A 23,628-nucleotide genomic window follows, 5' to 3' on the forward strand; every position below is an offset into this window, starting at 1 on the left:
AGAATGCTGGTATTATTTTGATAGGGATTGCTTCCTTTATTTTCCATAACCCAATTTCCCCTTCTTTCCTCTAGTCTGGAGAGACATTACCTTCTATCTCTCGAAGTATGTGAGTTTCCTAGAGCTGTTGTAATGAAGTACCTTGAACTGAGTGGCTTAAACAGTAGAAATCTATTGGCTCACAGTACTGGAGGACAAAAGTCCAAGATCCAGGTGTCATCAGAGTTGGCTCTTTCTGAGGGTTTCTGGTGGTTTGCTGGCAATCTTTGGCATTCCTGATCTCTGCTTTGTCTTCATGTGGTGTTCTCCCTGGATTCATCTTGGTGTTCAGATTTGCCCTCAGCTCTTTTCTCCAACACTTGCTTCTCCATCTGTGTCTGTAGCCTAATGAATTGTACCAGCCTCTGCCAAAGACAGAAAAAATATTATCAATTGCATTTGTGAAGTGCCCAGCCATCAAAAACTGGGGATTCTGCCACATCTCTGCCAGCTGTGCTCTCTATGCCACACCAGGGATAGTCATGATCTGCTTAGGAAGTTGCAAGGAATCCCAACAGTTTTCCTGCTTCCACTTTTTTTTCTTAATTTTTTTTTAACGTTTATTTATTTTTGAGACAGAGACAGAGCATGAACGGGGGAGGGTCAGAGAGAGGGAGACACAGAATCTGAAACAGGCTCCAGGCTCTGAGGTGTCAGCACAGAGCCCGACGCAGGGCTCGAACTCACAGACCACGAGATCATGACCTGAGCCGAAGTCGGACGCTCAACCGACTGAGCCACCCAGGCGCCCCCTGCTTCCACTTTTATGGATTTCTACTCCTTCCTCCATGCCCTCCTTTCCAGACGCAGCTCTTGCTTTTTTTGATGTACAGTTCTTTTGTGTGTGTGTTTGTTGTGATAAAATATACACATAATATCTATCATCTTTACCATTTTAAGTGTACAGTTCAGTGGCATTAAATATATTCACATGGGGCGCCTGGGCGGCTCAGTCAGTTGAGTGTCTGACTTCAGTTCAAGTCATGATCTCATGGTTCGTGGCTTTGAGCCCCACGTCGGGTGCTGTGCTGACAGCTCAGAGCCTGGAGCCTGCTTCAGATTCTGTATCTCCCTCTCTCTCTGCCCCTCCCCTGTTCTTTCTCTCTCAAAAATAAACATTAAAAAAAATATCCACATGGTTGTGTAGCCCTCACCACTGTCCACCTCCAGAATTCTTTCATCTTGTGAAACTGGAACTCTGTCTCTATTAAACTTATCTCCCTGTTCTCCTCCCCCCATCCCAGCCCCTGGCACCCACCATTCTGCTTTCTGTCCCTATGATTGTGACTATTCTAAGTACCACATGTAAGTGGAATCATACAGTATTTGCCTTTTCGTGACTGGCTTATTTCATGCAGTGTAATGTCTTTGGGGTTCATCCATGTGTAACATAGTATAGCATTTCTTTCCTTTCCAAGGCTGGATAATTCCATTGTATATATATGCCACGTTTTGTTTATCCATTCATCTGTCAATGGACACTTGGGTTCCTTCCACATTTTGTCTGTTGTGACTAATGCTACTGTGGACATGCTACTCTTTGAAACTCTGCTTTCAGTTCTTTTGGGTATATGCCCAGAACTGGAATCACTGAATCATATGCTAATTCAATTTTTGATTTTTTGAGGAATCACCAAACTGTTTTCCAGAGTGATTGTATCATTTGACATCTCCACCAACAGTGCACCAGGGTTCCACTTTTCCCACATCCTCATCAATGCTTGTTTTCTGTTTTTTTTAGATAGTAGCCATCCTAATGGGTGTGAGGTGGTGTCTTGTGGCTTCGATTTGCATTTCCCTAATGATTGTGATGTTGAGCACCTTTTTATGTGCTACTGGTCAATTAAATATCTTTGGAGAAATGTCTATTCAAGTCCTCTGTTTTTCTGTTTTTGTTTTTGTTTTGAATTAGGTTGTTTGCTTTTTGTTGTTGAGTTGTAGGCGTTTTCTCTATATTCTAGATATTAATCCCTTTGAGACATATGATTTGCAAATATTTTGGGTTTTTTTTTGTCTCTCTCTCTCTCCCTCTCTCTCTCTTTTGCTGCAGCTTTGCTGGAACACGGGGCCCTTCCTAAGTGTGCTAGTTGGGTAATCCTAGCTGAGCATGGGTGTGGGTGGGGGCTATGATGAAAATGCCACTGTCACAGCACCTCACCCTCCATTGATGCTCAGGGTGTCCCTGGAGTTGACAGAGCTGACAGTGAAAGTTGGTGACTCAAGGGTGAGGTACAGCAATGGGGCCAACAGCCCTGGGGCCTTGTTTAGAAGGCAGAATGTAGACTTGAGAAGGATGAAGACAGAACCACCTGCTGAAGCCTGAGAGAGAGGAAGAGCAGAGTGGAGGGAGGGAAGGGAGAAGAAGAGAGGAAGAAAGGAGGTAAGGCAGCCTGCTTGCTGGCTCTTCTGTCTTTGTGAGTAATGATAATTTTGCATTCTAAGGGAGGTTCCCTGTCACTCTCAATTGCTCTGAGCTGAGAGTTTCCCTGAACTCCAGGGAGTGGGTGAGGTAGCAGCACTTACTTTGGACAGCTCTAAGATCTACCTTGAGTTGACTGGCAGGGGAGTGAGAAGCTTGTAGGAATGAGTGATTCAGTTCAGCCAGGGGTAAGGGGTAAGTCAAGAGTCCAGCTGAATGAAGTGGTCGTTCCTTCAACAAACTCAGTATGTGCTTTGCATCACTGAGGTAACACAAGGTGAGAGAAAGAGCACCTGATCAGAGTTGTAGGGTTCTGGGTTCTGGGTTGACTTTACATCTGATCACACAGGATGGCCTTGTTCAAATCCCTTAACTTTTGGGCTTTGGTTTCTTCAACCCTAACTTGAAAGGATTGGCCTACATCAGTCAGTAGGCTATGATGAATTACTAGGTTAAAACATCAGGGGCGCCTGGATGGCCCAGCAGGTTAAGCACCCAACTCTTGATTTTGGCTCAGGTCATGATTTCACAGTGCATAGAATTGAACCCCTCCTACATACTCTCTTTCTCAAAATAAATAAGCCTTTAAAAATTGGAATAGAATAGAAAACATATTAGTGCACAGTATTATTTTTTGATACTTTTGTTTCAGACATAAATATGGGTGGTAATTCTGGGCTGAAATGTAACACTTATTTCTTATTGTGGGTTTTAGGTGAAAACTTTTTTTAAATGTTTATTTATTTTGAGAGAAAGAGACAGTGCGCACGTGCAAATGGGGGAGGGCCAGAGAGAGGGAGAGAAAGAATCCAAAGCAGGCTCAACACTGTCAGTGCAGAGGGGACTGCAGTACAGACGAGACTCAATCTCATGAATCATGAGATCACAATCTGAGCCAGTATTGAGTCTGATGCTCAACTGACTGAGCCACCCAGGTGCCCTCAGGCGAAAACTTTTAAGAGTACCGGAGAGGTAGATGAAGTTCCTTTCCAGCAACCACATTTTTGTATTTCTAGGTTAGTTATCAAATACCCCAAGTACATAATATTTTTAAACAACTTTTCTCCTCATCTGTGCACACACACACACACACACACACAGATTTTTCCAGGGATCTTCCTTATTTTTCATTTTGAGAAATTAAAAAGAGATGTGATCGCAAGGGTAGGAGTGGAAGGCGGAACAAACAAAGAGAAGCAAGTACTTGGCACTGAGTTTCTGGAGGACTGTGGGGTCCAGTGCACCTTTCCTCCTGTAGATACGGAGGAGGAGCGATCCACTGAGGCCAGAAGATGTGTCTTTCCAGTGCCTTCCTGCTCCTCTGCCTTCCGGGTGAGTGCGCCTTGGGGCAGGGGCATGTCTACTCCGTGGAGCTGGAGATGACGGGGAGGAAGAGAATCTACAGAGACAGATCCATATAGGAGGTGTGGAAGGCTGGGAAAATCTTCCTGGAAGATTCAAAGTTTTGTTCTACTTACTTGATTCTCCCACCTATCCTCCCTTGAGAATGGAGAAGGGAAATATTATCCTCTGGATAATCACCCACTTGACTTCTCCTGACTTGGGGCATGACCCCTATTTGCCAGTGATTCTTCTATGGGTAGAATCATGTGTTGCCCTTGTCAGGGAGAGAAAGGGGTTGACTTAAGGCTAGTCAGCCCATGGCTTCAGCCTCTCCCAGCTCTTATTGACTTTCCTCTGTGTCTCTGCTCCCACTTAACTCCTGGGGTGGAGGGGAAGCATCCTGTACCCCTTGTCCCCCCACAACCTGGGGAACACCAGATTACCCACTGTGGGGTCCTCACTCAGAAGCAGAGTGTTCCAGCTTTAGTCCTGTAACTTGAGAGAAACTTCCTCTCTCTCCCTTCTGTCCTCTGTGTTCAGATTCCAAATCCCACTCTTTGTAATGCTGTGTTAACATGAGGATTATTGAAGCCTGGACATGACATGGGATAGTCAGAGAGGAGTCCTGCCAAAGGCGGCTTCGAGGATTAAACCCATTAACCCATTAACACATGTAAAGAGCATGGAACAGTGCCCGCTCCTTCCTAAACTCTGAATCAATACTTTCTCTTATAATGAGAACAGTGCTGGATCCTTGCTCAATTTTCTCTCACTCCCCCTCTTAACAGAGGAGAGCCAGGTTGGGCCTATAACAGAGTGAAAAATCACCCAAGAGAAATGATTCAGACTAACATCACCTCCAGAGACTCAAGAAGGTCAAAATGGCTTGGTGGGGGCTGGGGGAGAGGAGAGGTGAGTGTGGAAGGAGGATATGAGAGATGAGTATGTGTGTTATGTGGAGGGAAGTTGATTTGCCATAGAGGAAAGATATTTTCTCGTCTGCTAGAAAAGCAGGAGAAAATTCATCTTGCTCACAGATCTGAGGGGAACACAGCTGCCCATGTAGGCACGTGTTTGTGCAGCTAGGCATGTTTCCTGTAGAGGGGTGAGCATGGGAGGATGTGGGGGGCACCCAGGGATGGGGAATGGTGTCTCTGTTCATTGAAGGTCACTGCAAGTTGGTGAACAGGGGCCAGGACTACAGGATGCACTGGATAAGGTGTGGGGGTTTGTGTTTTTCAGGCTATTTCACTCTGAGCATTCCCAGGATCTTAAAAGGCACAACGGGAGGAACATTGGTGATGGAGTGCCGGTACAATGTGGGAGAGGAGGGTCACAGGAAGTTCTGGTGCCGAGGGCCCAACTGGACAGACTGTGTCCGAGTCATTGAAACGGAACAGATGGCAGGGCAAGAGGTGAGGCGTGGCCGAGTAACCCTTCGAGACAACCCCAGAGAGCACCTTTTCCATGTGATCACGGAGGACCTGGAGGAAGGAGATGCAGACACTTACTGGTGCGGGGTGGACAGGGCCACAAGTGTCCCCCAGGCCCCGGTGGCCGTGACTATTTTTCCAGGTAATCCCTTCCCACACCCTTTGCCTGCATAGGTTGAGGTCATGGGTGCCCAGTCTCTCTTGCTGAGGAGTAAAAGGAGGCTCCAGCCAAGGCCCATGACTGGCTACCCAGGGGGACAGGAATGCACCTGTGTGTAGGCACAGGCATCTGTAAAAGCCTGCGTCCGTGCCTACATGTAAGTGTGACTGGTGAAATAAGTCGGGTTGCATCTTGAGCCCTGGAGTCAGAAAGCTGTGTTCAAGTCTCAGCTGTGCCACTTGTGGGCTGTGTGACTTGGGCAAGTTACTTAACTGGTTTGTGCCTCAGTTTCCCCATTAGTAAAACTGGAGAACAATAGTGTTGCTATACAGTGATTGAGAGCATTAAATGAGTTGGTAGGGGTGAAGCGCTGATCACAGTGGCTGGTAGTTAGTTAGGACTTACAAGATGGTAGCCATTGGTACTATTATCCAGGCCAAACCAAAGCTGCAACACTCACATCTCCAGGTTCTGGCAGGGAAAAGTGGCTTTATTTATGGGCTTTAGGGGGTCCCCTTGTTTCTCTCCCTCAGTTATTGAAACATTATCTGCCTATTATGGACCTAGTCTGGCGATGTCAGGGGGAGACGGGGAAAGCAGACAGATTCAGTCTTCACAGCCCGGTGGGCTTGCAGGGAGTTGTAGATGTTGACCCTGGAGTGGAGATGAGGAAGGACAGGGACAGAGAACAGGGGAGCTTGGGAACAGTGGTGGGGCAGGGGAAGCCCATCCTTTATGGACATGCAGCCACTCACTATACAGATGGTGACAGGTGCAATGTAAGTGTGTGGGGGGGCTAGTGAGATAGGGATTAAATGGTGTTTGAGTGGGGAGGAGCTACCTTGGGTACAAGGCCCCCAGGAGGGCTCCCTCCCAAGGAGGTAGCACGTGAGCTGGGTCATGGCCCCCCTGCCCTATGGCTCTGCTGGGGACCCCAGCCCTGGTGTCCTGCTTCTTCTTAGCCCAGCATGAACACAACTGTGTAGTTACAGCTCCCTCACTCGGGTCCCAACTCAGAAGGGAGCACGTGAAAATCTACACCAGCATTTTTTCCATGCTTTTATTTTATGCCATATACCTGATCTGTGTGTGGGGGTGAGGGAAAGAGGGAGGGTCTGGGTCCTGCCCTCTGGAGTTTTCAGAGTCCCCACAATGATGAGAATGTGCTGGAGCTTCACCGGAAGGCCTCTTGTGGGGTTTCTTGGAGGGCTGGCTGAGGCCCCTGAAAGACTCCTCCTTCCAGCATCCCCTGCCTGTGCCTGGGATGTCTTGGTGTGAGATGGGGCTGGGGACCCCCCCCCCCGAAAAGTAATATGGGATTCTCCTGCCTGGTCTTGGCACCTCCCCCAGGACACTTCTTCTCTCTGTGTAACCACAGCGTCCCTTGAAGATGGGGAGATGTGCAGTGTTATGATGACTGAAGACTTTGAGCCATTGGGAGGTTGGGGCAGAGAGTGACTTGTGACCTGCTCTGTAGGCTCAGCGACAGTATCAATGATGACCACTGAGACATTGGCCAGCATGGGAGCCCCAGCTCTGACCAGTCACATGGCCAGCCCTGGCCTTCCTGCCTGGTAAGAAAAGCCATGTCCCTGCAGGAGGGTCCCACTATCCTGGGCTTTATAGTTTCCTGGTGGGGATGCAAGCTTGGGGTTCCCCTGGCTTTGGTGTGACACCTTAGTACTTGCTGCAGGTCCCAAGGAGAGCCAGGGCCCCTGTACCTGGCCTCTGCTTTGGTTCTCTGCTCTGTCTCCTTCCCCGTCTCTAAGTGTGAGGGTGTTAGTAGCCAGTGTTTGGGTTCCCATTCCAGCTCTACTTTTTATTAACAGGGTGATGACACTGGGCAAGTCATTTAACCTCTGCATGTCTCAGTTGCCCCATCTGTAAAATGAGGATGATTTGGGGCACCTGGGTGGCTTAGTCGGTTAAGTGTCTGACTTTTGACTTCGGCTCAGGTCATGATCTCACAGTTCATGAGATCGATCCCCTTGTCAGGCTCTGCGCTGACAGTGTGGAACTTGCTTGGGATTCTCTCTCTCCTTCTCTCTCCGCCCCTTCCCTGCTCTCTCTCTCTCTCTCTTAAAATAACCAAATAAACATGAAAAAAAATAAAATGAGGGTGGTTCTAGTGACTATGGTTGTTCTCGTTATTTGTGGTTGTTTTATGCCAAAAACTAGTAAAAAAATATAATCATTTATGATGTTCACGGATTCTGTGAGTCAAGCATTTGGACAGGATACAACATGGAAATTTGTCTCTGCCCCAGGATGTCTGGAACCTCAGCTGGAATCCCATATGTGGCCTCTGCATGTGGTCTGGGCTTCCTTACAATATGGTGGCTGGGTCCATGAGCAAGTGTTCCAAGACAGCCAGGTGGGCCCTGTCTCCTTCTCCTGACCTATTCTCAGAAATCATGCATAGCTTCTATGTTCTGTAGTCAAAGCAATCACCAGTCCATCCAGCTTCAAAGGGATGAGAAATAGATTCCACCTCTTGATAGAGAAGAGTCAGGCTTCTGGAAGAGCATGTGGGACTAGAAATATTGCTGTGACCATTTTTGGAAAATACAACCTGCCACAGACATGATAACAGAACAGCCTTACAGAGTCCCTGTGAAGAATACATTAAGGGAATAGGGTGAAGCATGGAGCCAGGGCTCCCCACATAGTGAGCCATTCTCCCTTTTCTCTCTTCTGTCTCTCTGTCCTGGGGAACAACTTATCAGAACCAGCATGGCAGGGGGGGCGCTGATGATGGTCTATGACTTGTGTGCTGGGTTCAGAGTCCAAAAGTGGGGTGCAGAGTGGCCTCTCACTAAGGCACTGTAGTCACTTTCTTCTGACCCTATTTCCTCCACCAGGCCCTTCCTGTTCTTTGCCAGCTTCCTATTCCTGGTCTTGCTGAAAGTCAGCCTCTTCCTGAGCTTCAATTATGCTGCCATTTGGTTGGCCTGGCTTCAGCGTCACCTCTGAGGACGATGGTCTGCCCAGCCCAGTGTAACTGCAGCTCACTCCCCAGTGACTCCCTGTCTGGTGACACAGTTCCTGGCCTCTCTGCTCCAAACTCAGCCTGGACCCATCCCTGGGATGTGAAACCAGAAATGAATCAGCCCCAGCAGAGACTTTTGTGCCTGGGCATTGAGTCATCTTTGCCGGATCCTTTCCCGGGCTGGTCTGACAGCAGACACCAGGACTCCATGTGAGGACATGGGCTGTGGACTGAGATGGATGTGTGTTCAAACTTCAGTGCTTACAACATGACCCAGTAGAGGTTTTTGATGGCTCTCATCATCTGTTTCTTGGATTTGTACATAATTGAGATAATACATGGAGGACATTGGCCGTGTAGGAGCTTCCACATGGAGCTGCCATGGCAATTGCTGGTTTGGGTCCAGGGCACAGGGAGGAGGGTAAGCAGTTAAGGGACCTGGGAGGAGCAAACCAGGCCTCCTGCGACTTCTGCTTGACTCTGGACACAATGTGGGCAGGTGGTTAGCCCCCAGAGGTCTCACCCACATCTGTCTGTGCCAAATATGCATTCAGCAAATGGGAGAAGGGGATGAAGAATGTGGGTCTTGCTTTAAATGGCAGCTGAAAGCACCATCCCTATGTGCAGCAGGTTCTAGGAAGAGGATTTTCTTGTGACAAGCTGCAAACAGAGCTGCTTTGGGGCAGTGAGTGTCCAGGCACGAGGGGGCCTGACCTGGCTCTAGCCTGAACCCCTCCCGCTCCTTCTCTCTCTTTGTCCCTCTGTCCTCCATCCTCAGTGGCCTCTGTCCTGAGGAGGAGTTCCTTTCTCTTTCCTTAAGGTTCAGCCCTTATGCCCAGGGTACAGAAATCACATCTTATCTGCTATTCTTTTTGATACTCCTTTCCCCTGGATTTGTGTGATCTACAGAAGAATCCCGCATGCCTTCTATGCCTTCATCCAAGGTGTTGCTAAAAATACTGAACAGGTGGGGCGCCTGGGTGGCTCAGTCGGTTGAGCGTCCGACTTTGGCTCAGGTCATGATCTCGCGGTCCGTGAGTTCAAGCCCCGCATCAGGCTCTGTGCTGACAGCTCAGAGCCTGGAGCCTGTTTCCGATTCTGTGTCTCCCTCTCTCTCTGACCCTCCCCCGTTCATGCTCTGTCTCTCTCTGTCTCAAAAATAAAATAAACGTTAAAAAAAATTAAAAAAAATACTGAACAGGTGACCTCCCAGGTGGAACCTTTGGTCATCTGACTGCAGGTGTCTTGACTTCTTTCCTGCAGGATGAGGAATGTGGCAGGCACCCTGACGCTGTCTTTCTAGACAGGTGTGACAACAGGCTATCAGTTGGTTACTGCCTCACTTCTAGTTGAATAAATATATCCTCACACTTTTTCATGAGTTAATTAGCAAGACAATAGGCCCTTTAACTCCTAGCACCCTAAGTAGGTGGCTTTCTCTGTACCGAAGGTCTTACAAAGAGGCCTAGTCAGAGCTAAGGGGAAATGAGTGTGGGATGAACCCACTTGCTTCTAATGAATAGGATATGGCAAATTAACAGGATGCCACTCTGCTATTTGGTTACAAAAAGACTCGGGGGTGCCTGGATGGCTCAGTCAGCTAGGCATCTGACTCTTAATTTCTGCTCAGGTCATGATCTCGCTGTTGTGAGGTTGAACCCTGCATCAGGCTCTGTTCTGGGTGTGGAGCCTGCTTGTGATTCTCTCTCTCCCTCTCCCTCTGCACCTCCCCTACTCACTCTCACACACACACACACTCTCTCTCAAAAAAAAGTCTCTGGTTTCTGTCTCACTGGCTTTCACTTACTTGCTATGATGGAAGCCAGATGCCATGTTGTGAGCATGTTGGGGGGACCATATGGCAAGGAACTGAGGGGGCTTCTCACCAATATCCATAAAAGCCTTGAGTTCCATGGTCTGTGAGCAACTGAATCCTGCCAGCAACTACATGAATGAACTTAGCCACTGACCCATCCTCAGTTGAGCCTTCAGATGAGAATGTGGTCCCATTCAACACTGCAGCCTTCTGCAAACCCTGTAAACAAAGTCATGCACAATTTCTGTGGAATAGTATATATTATTGTTTTAAGCTAAGTTTTGGGGTAATTTGTTATGCAGCAGTAGGTAACTTTGATCCCATGAGTTGCCTAAGAGTAGGACCAGGAATGAAGGTTTATCTTTCTGCCTTCTCAGGCTCTAGCACAGTGTTGACACACAGAACATGCACAGAAACGTTGGTTGCAGTGATGGGAAGTCACTGGTGAATCCAGGATTACCCCATCAGGGCAGGAGGCAGAGACAGGTCAATGCACATGCTCCATTTGAGGAGTGTGCAAAGAAAGATTTAATGCAGTGTGTCTCTTTCATTCAGCTCTTACTTATCTCCAGGAATGCCCAGGGCCATGTAAGTGACTCTTGGCCAGGTTAGAGTTAGGGTTAGGGTTAGGTTTAGGTTTAATGACTTAACTCCTGGAATGCTCACATTGTCACCAATGAGTGAAATTATTCTGTAAACCCGAGACAGTGGGTCAGGATGGAGCGGGTGGTCAACATTGTTCCATGTCATCATGAAGATGCTGGTACCTGGATTGTAGGTACTTTATAAACTCTCTTTAAGAACTCTTGCCTCCAAACTGAAGTGGGCTTCCCTGGGTGGAGACATCTCCCACATACCTTTAGTTGGCGGCCAGAGAGAAGTGCCCATTCCCATGGCCCTTGCAGAGAAGCCTCCAACCCCACCTCTAGTGTTTGCTCATGGATAAGATTCCTGATACTCCTTTACTGTATCTTTTGCTTTAAGAAGCCTTTGCCATGACCATAACTTGTTAAGTTGTTTGAGTCCTTCCAGTGAATCACCAAACTAGTGGGAGATCATGGGACCCCTTGTGCAGAATGAAAAGGTGTTTAGGGGGCAAAAGAGGAGCTTGTTATTATGAAGGAAGGGAACGGGCTCTCTTCATCCCTCCCTTAATTCCATTATTTGGCAGAACACTGGCACCCGCAAAGATGTCCCCATTGTAACCCCCAAAAGAACTTGCGAATATTTTACTTTTTATGGCAAAAAAATACTTTACAGATGTGATTAAGTTAAAGATCCTGAGATGGAGAGATTATCCTGGATTATCCAGTGGCCCAATATTATTGTAAGTGTTCCTATGAAACAGAAGCTGGAGGGTCAGAGTCACAGAAAGAGATATGATAATGGGAGCCAAGGGTGGAGTGATGTGGGGCCACGAGCCACATGCAGGTGGAAGAAGTCAAGGAAGTGGATTCTGCCCTGGAGCTTCCAGAAGGAATGAAGCTCTGCTGACACTGTGACTTTGATCCTGCAAAACTAATTTCAGACTTCCAACCTCTAGAACTTTAAGACTGGTATACAATCCCCCCTCCTCTTTGTGACACCAAAAAGGGAATCTAGGTTAAGATTTGAACTGTGGAGGGATGTAAACCTTGGTTATAGCTGGACCAGAAACCATCCCCCAAGAGGACCTGTGTGTGACCACAGTGGACAGGCATTTCCCACAGGGCAGGGCTGGAGTTGTGGAAAAGCTATAGGATTGAAAGCAGAGGACAGCCTGGGATAGAGGGGTAACTGGGCTCCCAGGGATGGGTGCGTTCTGCCGTGTCTGGGTGGGGCCTCAGCAGGTGAGGGAACATGGTGCCATCAAACTCCCCTTGTGGCTGTGGTTTTGGGCCACTCTCTATTTCAGCAGGTCCTTCCCCTTTCCTGATAACTTTGCAGCTTAAAATGAAGAAGTAGTAGAGGAAGGAAGCAGATAACAAAATATGGTCAGGAAGTGACAGTGTCCAGGGCTGGAACTCTTAGGCCAGATGTCAGACGAGAAGGATCTGGATGTTCTGGGACCAGGGAGACAGAACCACCGGTCTATTTGTAGCTCGGCCCCCTCTCTGCCTTCAGGTGACTGGGGCTGGGACTTGTCACTTACTGAATCTTCCCTGGGAGGAGGAGGTGGAGAAAACGATGAAGGAAGTTCAGGCACACACAGGTCCCATGAGATCACCACCACCTAAGCAGATGGGTGGGAGGATATGGAGACCATGGCTATCACTGCACGGCACAGGCTGGGGTGGGGCATTTTGTCAGCCCACAGGTGTGTGTGTGTGCACTTGTGATAGCAGTTGCTAACATGACACCAGGGTCTGTGCCTAGCACTTGACATCACTGATCTCATTTATTCCTAACAACAGTCCTTAGGAGGTGGCTACCACCATCGTTATGAAGAAACTGGGGGCTACAGAGGTGCCAGGGAGGGAGAGGTGTACTCTCCTCAGCAGTGGGAGGCCAGTGGTTAAGGGGGACAACAGCCAAGCTTCCCATGAGAAACAAAGTAAGCACAAGCCAGAGGCCTGGTGTTTGGGTGTGCAGGGCCTCACAGGAGTAGACCCCAATTCTCAAGAGGCCCAATGGAGTGGCACAACCTATCTTGGGGCCGGGGAGGGTGACTGGGGCAGCAGTAATGTGAGTGGTCAGGTGAATGAACCACTGTAAGGCAGAATTAGCAACGACTTGGGTGTGCAGCCACCAGGCATCCAGGATCCACTGGGACGTGTGCAAGCAGCAAGTGACTGTTGATCACGCACCAGAAGGTCCCGTAGGCAGCCCCAGTTGTTGCCCTTGAGGATCCAAACAAAGGATCCTGAATTGGTCTTGAGCTGCACTGGAGAGTCTAGACAGAGGGATTTCAGTAAGATTTGAGGAATTACTAATTTTTTTTTTTTTTTTTTTTTTACCGGACTGAACAAATCCATGCCAAACTGCTGGCCAGAATCTTCTGCATGTTGCTGTCTAGTTCTCCCAGAACCATTTGTTAAAAAGACTGTCTTTTTTCCATGGGATATTCTTTCCTGCTTGGTCAAAGATTAGTTGGCCATACATTTGTGGGGCCAATTCTGGAGTCTCTATTCTGTTCCATTGGTCTATGTGTCTGTTTTTGTGCCAATACCATGCTGTCTTGATGATTACAGCTTTGTAGTAGAGGCTAAAGTCTGGGATTTGCTGGCCAGAATCAAAGGGGGAAGTCCCATCACCCAGTTTGTGAAAACTTTGCTCTGCTTAGTGAAACAGTTTCTGGTGGTAGACCCTGGCTGCAAGGATGAGACTCAATAGCCCAGTGCAGTCATTTTGCACAGCAACCTGTCAGGTTAAGTGTATGTTTACCCCAGAACCTGGAACCCGGAAATCCTGCTTTGGTGAAAATTTGACAGCAAGGAAGCCAACGAATCAGACTTCAAAAGTTTCCTCATTTTCTTTCAAAACCACCAGCAACGTCTGCATTGTCCACACTCTGGTGTCTGGATTCGAGACTGGTTTGAGGACACCATGCCTCTCCACTTTGGAGACACTATTTCTATGGTAATAACTTATTACTGTACAATTGCTGAAAGTGAAGGAGAGGTCCAGACACCTGTCTTTGGGAGGCAGCTCTCTTGTGTGGCTCTAGCTCCCTGCCCCGGTCCTTTCACTTCCTTCGAATCCTTTGAGGAATTTGTAGACTGTTTTCCACCACTTTCCATTCCCATGAACAGGTATATGGGTGTTCTGACTTCTCGACATCCTTGTCAAGACTCACTCTCAGACTTTTTGATGCTAGCCACTCTAGTGGGTATAAAGCAGTGTCTCACCGCGGTTTTGATTTGCATTCCTTGATGGCTAGCATTTCCCTAATGATGTTGTCTGTGCTCCTCTTTGGACTGCCCCAGCTTTCTACCTCCTCCCTAGTGTGGTGGAGCAGATAGTAATAAGGGGAGTCTTGTCTTCTAGAAACTAAGCCTCTTCCCCTATGGCAGCTTCCCCCAAATGCATGTGTTTCAGTTTTTGGTGGAGATGGGCAGGCCCCAGCCCTAAGGGCCTCCTGCCCTCCCCTGGCAGAATGGCTCTGGGCAGTGGGTAGACACTGGATGGTAGTTCCCATGTCATAGAAGCCATGCTGTGGATTGTGCAGCCTGTGGCCCCCAACTGCAAAGCATTGGTAAGACATTGGGGTGATGGAGGTGGGGAAGAGGCTGTGCTTCCTTTTGGGAAAGGATCTCCCTACTTCTTGGTCACTAAGCTCTTGGTCAGTTTGCTGCTTCCTCTACTGGCTTTCCCCCCAAATCCCAAAGGATAACAAACCAGATTGGAGTTTGTGAACTTGATTTGATGAAGTCTGGTATCAGGACCTCCTTCTGCCTCTGTCTTCTTATCTATAAACTAGGAATAATGGTACCTGCCTTACAGCTTTGCTGTGAACTTCAGAAATAATTTTGGAGAACCCGTTAGCACTGTGCTCGGGGAAGAGAAGCGGTTATTGTTATAATCAGGACCCCTGCCTAGCCCCTCCTGGGTGTTGCAGTTCTACAGTTTCCTGTCTCCCTGAGATGCTGTAGGTCTGCCCAGCCCACACTTTTCTCAGAAACTTCAGATCTTATCCCTGCACTGCCAATTTCTCACTCAGCTTCCGACTGGAATATTTGATTTTCCACTTACAGGCAGAATTCTGCCAGGAAGAAAGGCCCAAACCTTTTGATGGTTGAACAGAACTCACGGATCTGGCCACCATTCCCTTCCCGTTCTCCACAGGAAGTGAGAAATATCTGTGATGCTTTGGGCTTTGAGACCCAGAAGCTTACGTTTATTAATTAAAAAAAATTACGTGTGTCTTCTTCCAAATATTAAACTTTAGCATTTTCAATAAATGTAATAACCATATTAATAATGATGATTTAGACATAGATTCTAAAGTTTAACAGGTTTTCTACTGTTATTTCCTTTATACCCACATCTTTTTCAAATTTCAATTCTTTGGATTGACTTCTCAGTTGGGTGGAGTACTTTGAGACTTTTTTTTTTTTAACATAGTATAAATGGATAATGCACATTTGGAGTCCTTGCATTTTTGAAATATCTTTCTGTTTTTGTCTACAAGGTAGAGCATTCTTGGACATTGATTTTCTGTCTTGAAATTCCATAGACATTACTCCACTGCATATATATTTAATTGTACACACACACACATGCATTTAATTGTAAGATACATATGGAAAAGACTGCATAAAACATATGTACCATTTACATAATAATCATAAAGCAATTTTTATATAGCTACCAATGAGGTCAAGAAATAGAACATTGCCAGTACCCCAGATATCTGCTTTCTGTTCATACCCTCTCCCTTCTCCACTAGATATATGCATTACTCTGATAGTTGTGACATTCATTTCCTTGATTTTTAAACATCAACCGTATTGTAGTACATTTTACATATAAGAAAATGCACCCATTTTATATGTACAGTTCAATGAGTTTTGACCATCTCCTTCCCTGTGACCAACACCACAATCAAGATATAGGACATTATCAATTACCGCAGAAAGTTCCCTTGTGCCCCTTTATAGACCATCCCTAACCCTGCTACAGGCAACTATTGATCTGATTTCTATCACCTCTATATGAATTTCATATAGTTTAGTCTTACCTACTTTGGGACTTCATATAGATGGGATAATATTGTAAATATGTTCATGACTTGCTTCTTTCACTTAATATTATGCTTGAGATTCATCATGTTGCAGCTGTAGTGTGCCCATTTTCGCTGCTGAATAAGATTCCACTGTGTGATTATACCACATGTATTTATCCATTCTATTGTCGATGAACATTTGGTTGTTGTCAGATTTTGCAGTTATGATCAGGACTACATTCTACATTCAATTCATGCATAAGAAAATAAGGACAGTGTATTAGTCACTTGTCTGTTCGCTCTTAGATCTACTCATTGGCATCTATCTATCATCTATCTATCTATCTATCTATCTCTATCCATCCATCATCTATCTCTCTAGCTCTATCTTATCTATCTCTCAATCTATCTAGCTATTATGTATCTACGTACCTATTCACAATAGTATATAGTCTCTTATTGTTAGGTAATTAGGGTCTATTGTTAGGTAATTATTGTTGGGTAATTAGGGTCTTTTCAATTTTTCACTAATATGTGTTCTCATTTCCAATTTTTTTCTTAGCCTAGATTATGCAAAGCAGAAATATGGGGCACAGAAAAAGGCCACTTTTATAATTCTTTACACCTATTGCTAAATTACATTGTAGAACCAGAGCAGTGTGTCACCCACAAGGAATATATGAGTTCCTATAGCACCACACCTTTGTCTGCCTTTACTACTACCTTAAAAACATCTTGACTAACGGGTCCCTGGGTGGCTCAGGCAGGTAAGCATTTGACTTTTGATTTTGGCTCAGGTCATGATCTCACAGTTTGTGGGATCAAGCCCCAAGTTGGGCTCTGCACTGACAGTGCAGAGCATGCTTGGGAATTCTCTCTCTCCCTCCCTTTCTCTCTGCCGCTTCTGTGCATGTGCTCGCTCCCTCTCACAAAAATAAATAAATAAACATGAAAAAAAGCCATCTTGACTAATTTGGGAAAATTTATAATTTAGTTGTTTTCATATATCCATGAGTTTTCTTGCCAGTGAGGATAAACACTTATTTTTTCTGAATATTAGTCCTTTGCCTTTCTTTCTTCTTTTGAGACTTGCAGGTCCATGGTCTTTGCCAATTTTTCTTTTAAGGCTTTAGTATTTCTCATTTTGATTTGTATAAGCTCTTAATGTTTTTGGCATTTTTTCCCCTATTTTATTATTTGCCTTTTTTTTTTAACCACAGAAATGATTTAAATTTTATGTAATTAAATCTAGCTTTGTGTTTGTATTTCTTTTTTTTTTTTTTTTTTTTTATTTTTGGGACAGAGAGAGACAGAGCATGAACGGGGGAGGGGCAGAGAGAGAGGGAGACACAGAATCGGAAACAGTCTCCAGGCTCTGAGCCATCAGCCCAGAGCCCGACGTGGGGCTCGAACTCACAGACCGCGAGATCGTGACCTGGCTGAAGTCGGACGCTTAACCGACTGCGCCACCCAGGCGCCCCTGTGCTTGTATTTCAAGTTCTGTGAGCAGCATGATGACACCCTGGAGACTGCCTGTCACAGGACATGACCCTGCAGTCTGCCCGTTCACACTCCTGGACGCCACACTGGCCAGCTCCTCCCCTTTGCTCCTAGCCCTTTCCAGCCACTGCCTCTTTTCTCTCTGCTTTTCTTCCCAGAGCTTCTTGTGAAACACTGTCTACACTGGCTGGCTCCGTTTCCTCTTCCCTCCCTTTCCCCCCAGTCTCTCCCAATCTGTCTTGACAAGGACCATATCCCTCCTTCTAATCCTGTCCAGAGGCATCTTGTCTTTCTGCATCTTACTTTACTTCTCTGTAGTGTTTGGTTCAGCCAATGGCTCTTCCTTCTGGAAATGTGTTCCTTTCCCTGCTTTCAGACTCTCCTGGTTTTCCTCTTGCTTCACTTTCCTCCTCCTTACTTTTTTTTGCCACCTTTCTTCCTCAGTCCACACATGTTGCTGAACTTGGGAACCTGGGTCCTGGTGCTCTCAGGTAACCCTGTGAACTTCTAAATGTGTGTCTCTCACCTGGACCACAGGTTGTACACTCAGCTCCTCACTAAGCATCTCCACTTGGACGTCTAACAGGCATTGAGAAACCCTTAGTGAAAGGAAAAGCATTTCAGGTAGAGGGAACAGCACATGCAAAGGCCCTGAAATGAGAAAGCATTTGTTGCATTCAAAGAAAAGGAAGGGAACCAGTGAGTCTGTAGGCTGATAGGTGGGTGGGAGGGGGTTGTATAAAGCAGTGGTGGGATAGAGGACCAGCGAGAGAGGAGGGGTAGACTTTGGTCATGTTGAGTGTGAGGTGCCCGAGCAGCTGGTCCCAAGGGCACAGCAGGGCCATGGGGAATTGGGGCTGGAGACACTGGGCAAGGAATCTGAGGTGCTGGTGGAGGAGCAAGTGGGAGCTGCTGCTTCCCCTTGAGGTGACATGGGGCTGTACCAAGCAGAGAAGCAGGGAGGGCCTAGAAGAGAGAGCCAGCTTCTCAGGCCACACCAAATGAGGCTGATGAGGACCAAGCAGAAGCATCCGGGTCTCTAACTGGGCCAGGATGGACTCAACCTGAACCAAGACTGGCCTAAAGTCACTCTGTAGGTTGTTTGGACCCTGGAAAAATGATCATACATCTAAAGTAGCTGCCATTGCCTCAGGATTCTGCTTCCAATTACTAGCAGGAATGATCTCTGGTGAGGGGCCTGTCCTCCAGACAAGAGGGTGGCAAACTCTTCTCATCAGGGCCAGATAGGGGACATCATGGGTTTTGTGGGCCAGCTACTCAATTCTGCCCTTGTAGCAGAAAAGCTGCCTCAGACAATATAGAAAGGAGCAAGTGTGGTTGTGTTCCCGTAAGACTTGTTTATACACTCTGAAATGGTAGTGTTGTGCAATTTTCATGTGTCATGAAATATTTTTCTTCTGATTTTTCCAACTGTTTAAAAATGTAAAAGCATTTGAGGAGTGCCTGGGTGGCTCAGTTGGTGAAGCATCTGACTTCTGCTCAGGTCATGATCTAGCGGTTCGTGGGTTCGAGGCCCGCGTCAGGCTCTGTGCTGACAGCTCGGAGCCTGGAACCTGCTTCAGATTCTGTGTCTTCCCCTCTCTCTGCCCCTCCCATGCTCATGTTCTCTCTCTCTCTCCTAATAATAAACACTAAAAAGATTTTTTTTATATGTAAAAGTGTCCTTAGCTCATGGACTATAGAAAACCAGAGGGTGGCCAGGAGGCATGGTTGCGGTTTTGCATCCATGTCTCCCAAAGCCCTCCAAGCCTCGTCATTTGTCAACCTGATTTTATATTAATTACTTTACCCAAGCCTCCCATGCTATGGGAAACAGTGACTTTGGCTGTCACGCCTCAGTGTAGTACTGTTTGGGTGCCAATTCTTATGGAAGACTCTGTAACTCCTGTGGCTCCAGGGGGCCAAGATACCTTGGTGCTCCCCTGAGGCTATCAGTGAAGTATGCCCTCGCTCCATTCTGGGGCTGTGGTGACCCTTCATGGATCCCAGTTTTGGGCAGGGAGCTCTGCTCCAGTTACCCATCTGGTATGGACCTAAGGCATAAGCTCCTGTCCCCTTGTGGTTGTTGAAATGCCAGCCCCTTTCCTCCTAAAGCCCGTATCCATTCTGATAGTTCCCATCAGCCATCTGGTATCAGATCCTGTTCATGGTCTTGGCTTTCAGTTCCCTTTACATTTCTGGCACTTGGGTATTTCTTTTGCTTTGCTTTGGTTTATTTGTTTATTTATTTATTTATTTGAGAGAGAGAGAGAGAGAGAGAGAGAGCGCGCGTGCGCGCGCGCACGAGTGGGGGAGGGGCAGAGGGAGAGGGAGACACAGAATCCCAAGCAGGCTCCGGGCTCAGAGCTGTCAGCACAGAGCCTGATGCTGACTCACGAACTCACGAACCATGAGATCATGACCTAAGCTGAAGTTTGACGCTTAACTGACTGAGCCACCCAGGATCTCCTCCTTTGCTTGATTTTGAATTCACTTAAGTATCAGAACCTTTGGAGTTGCATTTTATTTATTTTACTTTTATTAATTTTTCTTTTTAAAAAATTTTAGAGAGGGGAGACGGAGGGAGGGAAAGAGAAAGAGAGGGAGAGAGAGAGAGAAGAAAATCTAAAGTAGGCTCCATGCCTAGCACAAAGCCTGATGTAGAGCTCCATCCTACTACCCTGGGATCATGACCTGAGCCAAAATGAAGAGTTGGATGCTCAACTGACTGAGCTATCCAGATGCCCCTTGGGTTGCGTTTTAGATAGGATTTCCATGTTTGGAGCTAGAAGACAGTCTGTGTATTGGCTCAGTCTACCATATTGCCTGGAATTTGTCCTTTCTTTTTAAAAAAAAATTTTTTTTTAACATTTATTTATTTTTGAGAGAGAGAGAGACAGAGCATGAACGGGGGAGGGGCAGAGAGAGAGGGAGACACAGAATCGGAAGTAGGCTCCAGGCTCTGAGCCATCAGCCCAGAGCCTGACGAGGGGCTTGAACTCACGGACCGCGAGATCGTGACCTGAGCCGAAGTCGGATGCTCAACCGACTGAGCCACCCAGGCGCCCTAGAATTTGTCCTTTCTTATTGGATAATGAAATGTGACCACATTAGACATATTTTATAAATTTTAAACCATTATTGCTTGCCTTTGCTCATTCCAATTTCCTTTATTTTATAAAAAAATTTTTCAAGGATCAGATTGGGGGGAAAAAAGAAAGCAGAAGAAAACAATGTAAAAGCAGGACCTAGGTGACTGAAGATCTGTTTGATTCTCTTGATGGGAGAATGGAAACCTCCAACTGTTGTCTGTGCTGAAGAACAGGGTACACAGAGTTGTGCCTACCATCAGTTCCACTCATTCTGGGTCCCCCAGTTGAGTGACTAGTCACATACATGCAAGCAGGAGCCATGTGGCTTTTTCCCTCTGGGGCTCAACATGTATACCATATTTCATTAGATATGGTAAAAGAAGGAAAATAAGAAATTGTGCCCTTACAGCAAGTTTGAAGTGACAGATAATCTGGTAGAGAGTTTCAAAAGATAGTGAAGGTTATAGGCTATGGGTATCAACCACTGGGAAAGAGAAGAAAATGATGGGGGTTATTTATCCCTGGAATTACATGTTTAGATACCTGTGTCTTAGAGAAGAATATGCCTCTGGTGTGTAAGTTGAATTGGAGGGAATGTACAGCTGGTTGATAGACCAGATGAGAAGTTAGTCCTGTTCCAGGACTATTCTAAAGATATTTAACATTTTTACTGAGTAGTTACTACTATGTTCCAGGCACTGTGCCAAATGCTTTGTGTTTGTTCACTCATTTATTTCCTATGGTGCAAGAATGGTTACCAACTACTCTACCTTATACATGAAGAAACTAGGGAAGAGAGTGATTTAGCAACATGCCCAAGGGCACATGGGTAGTACATAATGGAGGTGGGATTTGAATCTGCATAACTCCAGAATCTAGACCCTTAACCAAAACCCGTATACTAAATTAGGTTGATAATGTACAAACAGGTTGAGCATCCTCACAGGAAATCAGAAAGTTGGGTCTGGAGCCAAGAGAGAGATTAGGTTAGAGGAAAGGGTATGAGGTCAACTGCCTGGAGGTTATGGTTGAGAGAGTTATGGGGAGTCCTCACCCCTGATCTTTAAGTGGGCATATTTTATGACCCCAAGGTAGGCAGCCAGAGAGCAGGAGCAGCTGGTTATGTCAAGCAAGCAAACCCAGACGGGAAGAAGAATGGGAGGCAGGTTCAAAGGCTCACCTCTGTTGGAGGTTTCATATATTGGGATTGGCTTTCATGGAGGCTTGGGGTATGATCCAAACATTATATTGTCATTAGATGAAGCACAAATCAGCAGATTTCCCATGTTGTTCTTAGTCCATTCTCTGAAGTATCTCTTGTCATTCTTCTGTTTCTAAGTAGGCCTTCAAATTAGGAAGTGTCTAGGAGAAGAAAAAGGAAGTAAATGAGAGAGAAACACAAAGGAAACTTGAACAAGTAGAAGGTGGATGCCCTAGGCTCTGTCACAAACACCTGGATTCCAGCTGGGACTTGGATTTGCTGGGGACACTAGCCAGAGAGACGGGACCATGTGGCTGTCCCCAGCTCTGCTCCTTCTCTGCCTCTCAGGTGAGTGAGGCTGGGGCTTTGGGTACCTGGCATTTCAGGGGGTGGAACAGTGGGCAGAAGGTCTATCCTGGGTTCAAGCCAGAGGTGAAGTCTCAGCAGACACAAGAAGGACTCATCCATTCATCCATCTGTGTATCCTTCTATCTACTCAGACATTCACCTACAGATCCTACATACACTTATTGAGCACCAGATGTGTGCCAGGAGCATTCTGGGTGCTGTGTTTAAGAGAAACTTCTGCAGTCAGAAACTCATAGTTGAATGAGGGAGTCAAGCCAGTATGATACAGTGTTGAACTTCTTGTAGAAAGAGATTTATTTATATGGTGTGGAGGTGCACAACAAGGGCCGCAAACACTGCTCTTGACCAGGTGCAATTCTTCACCGATGCTCCACTGGACATTGGTCTTGAAAGATGAATAAATTGGCTGAGTGGAAAGTGGGAATAGCTTATGAAAAAGTGTAGAGATATTAAAGATCATGGAGATTTAAAAAATTAGCAATAGTTCTATTTTGTCAGAGCTTAGTTTAAAGGGGTTGGAAAGGTTTGTTAGTAGGAATTAATGAAGGATCTAAAATGGCATCCTCCGCACCCACCTCGGACCCTTTCTGGAACAAGATGTAGTTCAGGCAGGTAAATAAAATTGTCCATTGAAGGTTGGAGTTTCAGAATAGAAACTGTTAAAAATAAGCATTCAACATGGACGAGAGCCCATTCTCTACAGGAAGTAAGTTTAGGGTAAAAATCAGACGGTATTCTTCATGTTTGTAGAATAATTTTTACGACATGGAACCTGCCCAACATAATCATGGACTGTTCCAGAATAGTGAGTGGAAAAGGCAGAGGTTTAAAGGAAGAATACCAGCTGGGTGCAACTGGCCAAAACATAATTTTCTTTTCAGTAACACGGTAGAGTAGACAGGATGATCTTCAAGGCCCCCCAGAGCCCTCATAGCCCCAAGATCTTAGACTCAGAAAGACGTTTAAAAGAGATGCATCTCATTACACGTGGGAGGTGCTCAAAATGTCTTGAATGAGGGTGACGATGATAATAGATGTTTTCTGAGTTACCGTAATTAATGAAATGGGCATCCAAAGCAGTAGTGGCTGAAGCCAGCTTGCATCGGCTCATAAGAACAGATTATGGGCTTATCTTCCCAACCCCGTGTCCAGTGACAGCATGTTGTTGGCCTGAAATCAGTCGTGGTGAGAGCATTTACACCACAGAAATTGGCAAACGGTATAAACCATGGCTACTCCTCGACTCCCCTCACCCCGCCTTGTTCCTTACCCAGAGTCAGTTTACCGGCCTATCACGGCTTGCTCACATCTGCTTGTTTAAATCTGATATAATTGTCTAAGTGCCCTAGCCTGGGTGCAATTAAACTGGACTGGAAACCTCTTCCCACTCCTTCATGTGGACTGGCTGACCTCTCCAGACGCACGTGGGCTGACCCTAGGATTCCTCCTGGGTCCAGGTTGAAACTTTGGAGTCACTTATGAATTTTGGTTCTTTTTTTTCCATCCCAGCTCCTGGCTCAGCTCCTTCCTGCTTGTCCCTACTTTCTCCCACCCACCACACACTGGGGTTATAAACACCATTTGGAAATGTGTGACCACTTTACATTTTTATAGAGGGCACC

At 46.4% G+C, this 23,628-nt stretch overlaps 2 protein-coding genes and 1 long non-coding RNA gene across 5 annotated transcripts in view; 2 read left to right on the plus strand and 1 right to left on the minus strand.

The window, feature by feature from the left end:
• On the minus strand, positions 1-21,784 carry LOC124513453 (uncharacterized). Of its 3 annotated transcripts, XR_006962392.1 has the most exons (4): positions 21,617-21,784; positions 15,860-16,085; positions 10,192-10,419; positions 1-404 (listed from the first exon to the last, which is right to left on the minus strand). It is a non-coding gene; the product is annotated as an uncharacterized LOC124513453 (long non-coding RNA). The 3 variants fall into 3 exon arrangements; XR_006962390.1 differs by lacking the exon at positions 10,192-10,419; XR_006962391.1 differs by lacking the exon at positions 1-404 and having other exon boundaries at positions 10,105-10,419.
• LOC124513449 (CMRF35-like molecule 6) lies at positions 3,362-8,335 on the plus strand. The gene is made up of 5 exons (XM_047081461.1): positions 3,362-3,790; positions 5,045-5,377; positions 6,873-6,969; positions 7,663-7,769; positions 8,257-8,335. The coding sequence occupies exons 1-4, from the start codon at positions 3,751-3,753 to the stop codon at positions 7,745-7,747; spliced, it is 555 nt and encodes a 184-aa protein (XP_046937417.1). The 5' UTR covers positions 3,362-3,750; the 3' UTR covers positions 7,748-7,769; positions 8,257-8,335.
• The window catches only part of LOC124513445 (CMRF35-like molecule 2), an 8,085-nt gene continuing 5,814 nt past the window's right edge, over positions 21,358-23,628 (plus strand). Inside the window, exons 1-2 of the mRNA XM_047081453.1 lie at positions 21,358-21,665; positions 21,779-21,985. Of these exons, the coding sequence (XP_046937409.1) occupies positions 21,946-21,985 (40 nt within the window). The 5' untranslated portion in view covers positions 21,358-21,665; positions 21,779-21,945. The remainder of the gene's footprint in view (positions 21,666-21,778; positions 21,986-23,628) is intronic.

This window comes from Lynx rufus, unplaced genomic scaffold (assembly GCF_022079265.1).
Source record: "Lynx rufus isolate CCGP_SWC_20201006 ecotype Redwood Valley unplaced genomic scaffold, mLynRuf1.p SCAF_18, whole genome shotgun sequence".
Taxonomy (NCBI): Eukaryota; Metazoa; Chordata; class Mammalia; order Carnivora; family Felidae; genus Lynx; species Lynx rufus.

Excerpts from the sequence above, each read along its gene's own strand:
- LOC124513449 (XM_047081461.1), top strand. The coding sequence starts at position 3,751 with ATGTGTCTTTCCAGTGCCTTCCTGCTCCTCTGCCTTCCGG. Across the intron at positions 3,791-5,044 it reads CCTGCTCCTCTGCCTTCCGG|GCTATTTCACTCTGAGCATT; the intron begins GTGAGTGCGCCT and ends TGTGTTTTTCAG. Across the intron at positions 5,378-6,872 it reads GGCCGTGACTATTTTTCCAG|GCTCAGCGACAGTATCAATG; the intron begins GTAATCCCTTCC and ends CCTGCTCTGTAG.